This window comes from Tauraco erythrolophus, chromosome 3, assembly GCF_009769465.1.
Source record: "Tauraco erythrolophus isolate bTauEry1 chromosome 3, bTauEry1.pri, whole genome shotgun sequence".
Lineage (NCBI taxonomy): Eukaryota > Metazoa > Chordata > Aves > Musophagiformes > Musophagidae > Tauraco > Tauraco erythrolophus.
This window is the reverse complement of record NC_141467.1, coordinates 36,008,019-36,015,703: the sequence shown is the minus strand read 5'-3', so window position 1 is coordinate 36,015,703 and position 7,685 is coordinate 36,008,019. Positions and strand designations below refer to the sequence as shown.

At 44.2% G+C, this 7,685-nt stretch overlaps 1 protein-coding gene across 1 annotated transcript; it reads left to right on the top strand.

Moving 5' to 3' along the window:
* Nucleotides 1-2,051: 2,051 nt before the first annotated feature.
* On the top strand, nucleotides 2,052-6,708 carry ABITRAM (actin binding transcription modulator). The gene is made up of 6 exons (XM_086609150.1): nucleotides 2,052-2,106; nucleotides 2,183-2,234; nucleotides 5,280-5,409; nucleotides 6,153-6,229; nucleotides 6,302-6,371; nucleotides 6,441-6,708. Exons 1-6 carry the CDS (start codon nucleotides 2,052-2,054, stop codon nucleotides 6,567-6,569), a joined length of 513 nt encoding a protein of 170 aa, XP_086465276.1. The 3' UTR covers nucleotides 6,570-6,708.
* The last annotated feature ends 977 nt before the right edge of the window (nucleotides 6,709-7,685 follow it).

Here is a 7,685-nt window from a genome sequence, read left to right as displayed (position 1 = left end):
TGGAAGTATCTTCTAGATGTCTCCCTCTTGCAGTTGAATGTGCCACCCTTTGGAGTGGTCTGATGTGATGCTGTCCTGTTTAAATCTATGTTGCCTTTGCTGGGGGTAATGGTTCTGGTCACTGCTGGAGCTGCTGTGCTGCAGTTCATGCTCCAGTACTGCATCCCACAAGCAAGATGCATTCCTGGGGTAAAAACCTCTGTATGGCTTCACCTCCGGCTTCCCTCCAGACTTCTCATCACAGCTCTGTTCTGCTGAAATGCAGTGTCTGAGATACAACCTCACTGCATCCTAGTGTGTTTTGTAGGGCTTAGGCACTGCATTTACTGCTGCTGGCCTGGCAAACCACCATCAGTTCAGTGGGCTTTAGCTCGTGAGTCTTCTGTGTTCTGTCCCGCACCACCTGCTGTTACTGAAATCGGACATGCTCCATCGCTTGCTCATGGGGGATCTCACACTTGGATAGGTCCTAACTCACTTCTCTCCGAATTTTTTTAGTAGTGGTTTCTGTTAGCCTACAACTTTACAAGGTGCTAGTTCAGCTGGGCTTCTCTTGTCCTGCTGGTGGGTGGGAGATAGGTAGCAGGCATGTTGCCTAAGATTAAGATCGATGACTAAATATGATGGAGAAAAATCTACAAGTTTCAATCAGTTCTTGGCTGGCTTTTGGTGTAATCAACTGACATCAATATATCTGCATATCAAAACACATTTCTGATGTGATAATCTGAAAAATAAATTGCCTCTAGAGCCTGTGGGCAGAAACAGCCCTAAGGTAGCCATAAGCATATCCCACCTGTTCAGTGCTCTTTAATCTTTGATGGAGAGATGTCCATGACAGCTGCCCAAAATAGTAATTGAGAAGACTATAGAGTGAAGCCTGCTCTAGGTTTGTACCAGTGAGATGACAACAGTTTCTTGTTTGTGTGTTTGTTTTTTTTCTTTTGTCAGCCTTACAAAGTAGAATCTGCATCTGTTGCAATGTACTCGTGTTGAAAATACTCATGGTTTGGGAAACTCCACGGGGCAGAGCCTCTGAGCAGCCCTGTATTTTTATGCATAAAATATGTATTTTTCTGCAGCAGTTTGTCATGTGCCTGGCTGCTATTTCAGCTGATAAATGGAAGTGTGTCTGGTTTGTGTGTCTGTCTGAACTTTACTTATGGCATAGACCTTAATTTTATATGTTGTTACAGCTGCCTTATTTGGTGCCTGTGCTAGATGCAGGTGAACAGAATAGACAAACAATGCTGGAATCAAAGTTATTTGATATTTGTGACACCTTCTAATAGTTTTGACCTGTATTTGCACAGAAGAGGTGTTGTGTGAAGTTACTGTGTGCAGCAAGAGACAAGCTGGAGGTGTGGAAGCTCTCGTTTACCTGGTCTGTGGGGCTCAGGTCCTGGTATGGTTTCTGTGTCCCCTTGTAGCCAGGGCACCTCAGCGTGATGCCGAGTGCGGGTGGGAGCCCAGATGAATTATGTTGACTTTGAATACAGTCAAAGCTAAAATGTGTGTCACAGTGGCTCTCCTGCTGCCTGAACTGCGAGACGGGCATGATTAAAACTTTGGTGGAGAAAGTGGGTCATTCCGTTTGCAAGAAGTAAAAAGATGTTTTGATGAAATGTGTTTTTATTTAAAATACTTTTTTTTTGGTGCATATAATGATCACTGTAGCTGTTACTGAATTGCTCTGTGCCAGAGAAAATAAAGCACTGAACCAAATGTTGGGTTTTGAGCGTTTTCCTTGCTTGTGTAGTTTTGGCCTATTAAGTCTTTCCTTTACCTTCTTGGAAAAAAACAGTTAAATACGTAAAACTGTTTTTCCTTACACTTTGTACCAACGACCGCCTCGTACTCGAACTGCTTCCTCGCGCCCTCGGGTGAGGGATGACGAACGGATTTTTTCCCGTGGACCCGCTCTCGCCTCCCGGGCGCCTCCTCCGTCCCCCGGGCGCGGCGCGGGACGGGCGGGCGGAGCCTCCCGCCTCCGCGGCGGGAGCGGCCGCCCGTCATCGCGGCGCGCCGGCGGGGCGGGCCGTGCGCGCGCCATGGCGGCGGCGCGGGGCGGCGCGGAGCGGTACTTCACGCGCTGGTACAAGCCAGGTACCGCCGGGCGCGCGGGGCCGGGGCCGGGGGCGGCAGCGGCGGGGCGGTCACCCGTGTTTGTGCCCTGTTGCAGACGTGAAGGGGCGGCCGTGCGAGGACTTCTGCGTGCTGCAGCACTCCAACAGGCGAGTGGCGCGGTCGGGGCCGTGGCGGGGTTGACGGGCCGCCTCCGCCCTCCCGGGGACCGGCGCCGGGGTCAGCCCGGAGCCAGCGGGTGCGGACTCTTAGGAAGCCTCCGGCTCGCTTTACAGAAGGAAGCGTCGCTGCCTTCCGGCGGGAAACGGAACCGCCCCCCGCCTCCCTGTTTGACCCTTGCCGGCGGCGCACCGGGGCTGAGCCCGAGCAGCCGAGACCCGCCCGCCGCCCCTTTTCCTTGCGCTTGGCGGGAGCGGCGGTTGCTGCAGCTCCCTTGGGAGCTTTAACACCGGTGGGGTGTTAAACCAACACGCTGCACTCCTGCAGAAACGCCTCGAGTGGGACAGGTGGAAAATACCAGGGGATCCTGGATTTTTCAGGGAGAGCGACAGAAATCTCGGGCTTCCACTTTCCTTTGATTACTAGTCCTTGGAACAGTAATTACTGCCATCCCTGGAGGCATTTAAGAGACATGTAGAGGTGGTGTTTAGGAACATCGTTTAGTGGTGGACTTGGCAGTGTTAGGTTAACGGTTGGACTTGATGATCTTAAAGGTCTTTTCCAATCTAAACAAGTCTATGATTCTACTCCAGTAAGAACAGTGCAGCTTGAACTCTTTATCTCCAAATTGCTCAAGTGATTTTTTTTTAAAGAGTCCTTCAGTGTCTGTAGTGCTGCCCTCGCGTCCCTGCGTCATCTCCTGCTGAAAGGGCCCTTTACATCATAGAATCAGAGAATGGTTTGGGTTGGAAGGGACCTTAAAGATCAACTAGTTCCAACCCCCTTCAGCAGTAGGAGAGCAACATTTCAAAAGTCTTCTGTAGTGACGTTGAGAAGTAGTCTGTTTAACTTGATCTCTAGGAAAGTAATTGGCTCAATTTGAACAAACATTTAGCTTTTTCTATATACAACTTAATTACTTTTAATGGTAGTTTTGTGTACTACAGACGGCGAGTGCAAGGCAGGAAATAAAATGTCATATATCGTTTCTACTTTGACGTAGCTGGATATCCAGTCATTTGGAATAAATCGAGCCTGTACCTGGTTTGAACTCTCAATAACTCACCTTTACCTTCCCCAGCCCCTGCCGCCCTGCTGCAGCCTGTTCTGACTGCCAGGTGGCTTGGCGGCATCCTGAGCGTTTCTGGGGTGTTTACTCCCCGAGGGAAGAACAGAACTTAACTTACTCTCTGCACAGAAACAGGCACTGGCAGTTGCTCATGTGTTGAGGGAAGGCGAGACGGAGGCACTTGGTGTTCCCAGTAGGTTGCCTGCTCCTGTTAAGAATTCCAAGTGCCAGGAAGGGTGTGCTCGGCGCAGGGCAGAACCATCGCCTCCGTGTAGCCTTCGGAGCTGGGGCTGTTTCACACAGTTCAGTTTCTCATTTTTTGGAAGCAGAAACCTGAGTCCCTGGGAATAACAGGTATGACAGCAACAGCAAGAAAGGACACCCTCATGTTTGCACTACATACTAAGTATGTAATTATTAGTCTCAGTTGTCAAATATAAAACCCTTCCTATTAACAGTTTAAATCCTGTTAACACAGGGCAAAGGAAATAAAAATATAAACACTTGTTCAAAAGTCTATGAAGACTATTTTGCCATTTTGAATTCTGAAATATATAAAGTATTTTATCATTATTATGTATGAGGCTGTGGCTCAGTTTGATATTTCTAAGTGGTGTAAAATCCTGTTGACTTTCTTTTGGCAAGTCTTGGCTCTAATAGGTGACAGCTCAAATAGATGATTTGTCATCTTCCCCTGAGCACAAGGCTGGGGTCAGGAAGAGGTAGCTTTTTGTGGTCCCTTTCGTTGAGCTGCTGGCCAATGCCGCAGGCGTTTGCCAGGATCCAGCTCCCTCTCGTGGGAGGTGTGACAGCGGAGGGAGGTGGATGTGGCATACGCAGGGAAAGCTCAGGTTCTGTGTCATGGTTTTCCTTGACAGTCACTGTCGTGTTAATTCTGGTCCTTGCTCTGGGTTTTAAGCTCTTCTTAAACAGGAGGATAGTGTCATCTCTGTTCTTTTATAGGCAAGGTCTGAGCTCTCCATGTCTGTGCATTAAGCGTGGCTCTAACCCAGGGATGAAGGCAGGCCTAGTCCCTACAGCTGGGCTTGTCTCCACTTGTCACTCCACTCCAGTTGTGTGACAAGAAATATCCCTCATTTAGGAAAAGATAAAATGCAAGCAGCAGGTTAGCTAAAGACCAGATCACCGAAGGGTTCATCTGCTGTAACTACTCACCACTAACAGCCTTTAGCTGTCCTGACAAATAGTGCCTTGTGTTGCATTTTCCTGTGAAAGCATCCTGTGCTTTACGTGATCGTCTAAAGTGAGTATCTACTTCAGCTGTCAGCAGACAAGTGAACCAAGTATACTTACGTGGGGTACAACAAGAGATAGAGGAGCTCTAGCCTATTTAAAAGCTGCAGTTCTGTTTAACTAAAAGTGTACTGCTTTTGATGATCTGGTATCTCAAAGTAAAGCACCTTCTGTGGGGGCTGCTCTAGGTCAGAATGCAATTTTCCTTCAGTTTGGTACAGCAGATGTCAAGAAAGATGCCCTGAAGAAAGGGAGTCAGGTTTGATCCTGTATCTGACGTTTTTGTAAGTGGGAAACTAAAATTTGTCTCCGATCAACAGCCAACAGTTATCCTCTGTTCTTCTTCATTAGCTCAGGTAAATTGTGTTCTAGGTTACCCTACTCAACCCCATGCTGTCAGCCAGACCTGTCTGTCCTTGCTTCCTCCCTGGGCCTGGCAAGTGCCCATTCTGTGACTCAGGCTGAACTGTCAGCGTAACATTCCTGCTAAACTACAGAGGGAAGGAGACTGTGCTTACAGAACAAAAGTACAGAACCACTTCCAAAACACAGAAAGTCTCACTAGTGTTTTAGACTAGGAGCCCAAATGAAGTGGTCAGTATCAGTTTTAAATCCTACCAGTATAGGCAGAGAATGTTGTGGAGCTGGCTTAGAGCACATGAGAGCATGGCTTCTCACAACTACGGCATAATGATTACATTTCTTGTTGCAGAATCTGTGTCATCACCTTGGCAGAAGCCCATCCTCTTCTTCAAAATGGAAAAACGATTACAAGCATTAACTACCAAATCAGTGCCAACTGTAGCAGACTCCAGAATAAGGTCTCCGGGAAGTCAAAAAGGGTATGGCTTTTTGATTTGGTTAGTTTTCATTTTCATCTCTCACAGTTCCTGAGACTTTCTGTCCTTTCTAGGACAGAAACCTAGCAAGTTACCTTTGCATGTTATGTTAAAACAGCCCCTCCACAGTTAAAGAATGTCGACTTTCCTTAAGAGGTGCCTGTCTGACTGTCCTAGCAAGGGTCTTCCAGAGCTCCTACAGCACCAGTGGTTTCTAGTGTTGCTCAGACCAAGGCCAACAGTCACTTTTTGTAATGTTTTCATAGTATATAAAGGGACCTAAAACATGACTTCATAAATAAAAATTTGTTTCCACTGAAGTGCCAAGGATTTTGGAGACTATTGTTTTTGTCAAACAGACCTGGAGAGCAGATGGGCTAGTTCAGTGTGTTTCATGGTGGGTTTTCAAAGATGTTGGTTATATTAAAATTCAGCTGTGCTGGTTTTCTCCTCTCTGCTGATTTTAATCTAATTAAACTACAAGAAACTTAATTTTGACTAAACTTCTAAGGTCTTACAAGCTTCTAATCTATCTGTGCACATAACTACGTTGTCATATTCCCTTCTGTAGGGTAACACAGCTATGAAACTTGCCATGACCTGTTACTATCACACTTCCTTGCTTTGTTCTGAAGCTTACAAACTTCTTGTGTTGCTGATGGTAGTACTTTTAAAAGCCCTGTGTAATTAAAAATGTGTATATATATATATAGTGTGTATATATATATTTTTTTTTTCAAATGCAGGGAGCTCAGTTTTTAACAGAACTTGCCCCTCTGTGCAGGATATCTTCATCAGATGGAGAGGAATACACCATTTATAGGTCAGATTTTGCTCTTTTCAATTCCTACCTTGACATACCATGCACATTTACTGAAATGTAACACTTTTGCAGTTGTATACGAGGTCGACTGATTGAAGTGAATGAAAACATTCTTAGCAATCCAGCTATTCTGCAAGAAAAGGTAAGAAACTTTCTTGCTTTTTATTTTCTAACTTTTATTTCACTACTAACTTCAGTCTTGCTTTTTTAGCCATCAACCGAGGGATACATTGCAGTGGTTCTACCCAAATTCGAAGAAAGCAAGAGTATAACTCAAGGACTTCTGACACAGAAGGAGTACGAGGAAGTTCTGTTGAAACGTCTTAATTCTTCTTCATGAAATTAATTATACAGCTATCATCTGTATTTGATACTAAATAAGCTACTTTTATTGTGCACTGTAACTTTCATGGTATTGAAAGGCCTAGTGCCTGATTTTAAAAGTGGAACATAAAAGCTTGATTTATACAAGAATAAACCAGTTCAAATAGTTTGTATACTAAAATGCTTTTTCTTTTTCTCTGAATTCTAGCACTGCAAGTTTTTAAATAGGCATAGAATGATATGTTGGAGAATATTTATGTTCCACAGGCAGCTTTGCTCAGTGCAAGCATAATACATACAGAAAAATCATATGATTTATCTATCACTTAATTTAGCTAAATTAATACAATACAGAGTTTGACAAAGGTGAATTGAAAATAAAAATGCAACAGAAGCTTATGTACAAAGAGCAGATAGATCAACTTGAAAATATGTATTTCACACCAGGTTATACTTTCATGGCATCCTGAAGTCAAATAATGCCCTTTGTACAGAAGTTTGTCTTAATCGGTATCTGTTTTCTTCTATTTTCAATGGTGTAACGTGACATTTACATAATACTTCAGTGGTTCTACATGCAATTCAAATTCTGCTCAGTAAGTTTTAATCAAAAAGGAAGCAACAGCTGCCATCTACAAATAAAGATAGTAAAAGAAACAGGTTTTGAGGCAAGAGTATTAATCACTTACAAATACACCTGGAAACATGAATCATGTCAAAAAGATTAAAATTGAGGAGTGCAGCTACTGAAAGAGGGTTTTTTTTTGCTAGAACTACTTCATTGCAGGTACAACTCGTAACTAAGGTAACATTTCAGTGCTTGAGGCCACAGCCTTTCAGACTATATTCCTGATTCTGCTTGATCAAATACACAGACTGAAATAGGCCAGACATGAGTTTACATACTTCAACAGTAGTGTTACATATAGCATATGCAGCACAAGGTTCTTTTATATAAAATGTCTATTAGCAGCATCTTTGGGTTGAAACATCCATTAAGACATTCATAAGCATTAATTACAAAACTGGTATCAATAGTGAGCATAGGAAAGGCATTCACATTATAAAAATACGTAATGATTAGACTAGTGTTGGTGTTGTAATTGCTAAGTAATGGGACATCTATTAGATG

Coding starts and splice junctions, on each gene's coding strand:
- ABITRAM (XM_086609150.1), top strand. CDS start 2,052: ATGGCGGCGGCGCGGGGCGGCGCGGAGCGGTACTTCACGCGCTGGTAC. Junction 5,410..6,152: donor TCTCCGGGAAGTCAAAAAGG/GTATGGCTTTTT, acceptor TTTCAAATGCAG/GGAGCTCAGTTTTTAACAGA. Junction 6,372..6,440: donor CAGCTATTCTGCAAGAAAAG/GTAAGAAACTTT, acceptor TTGCTTTTTTAG/CCATCAACCGAGGGATACAT.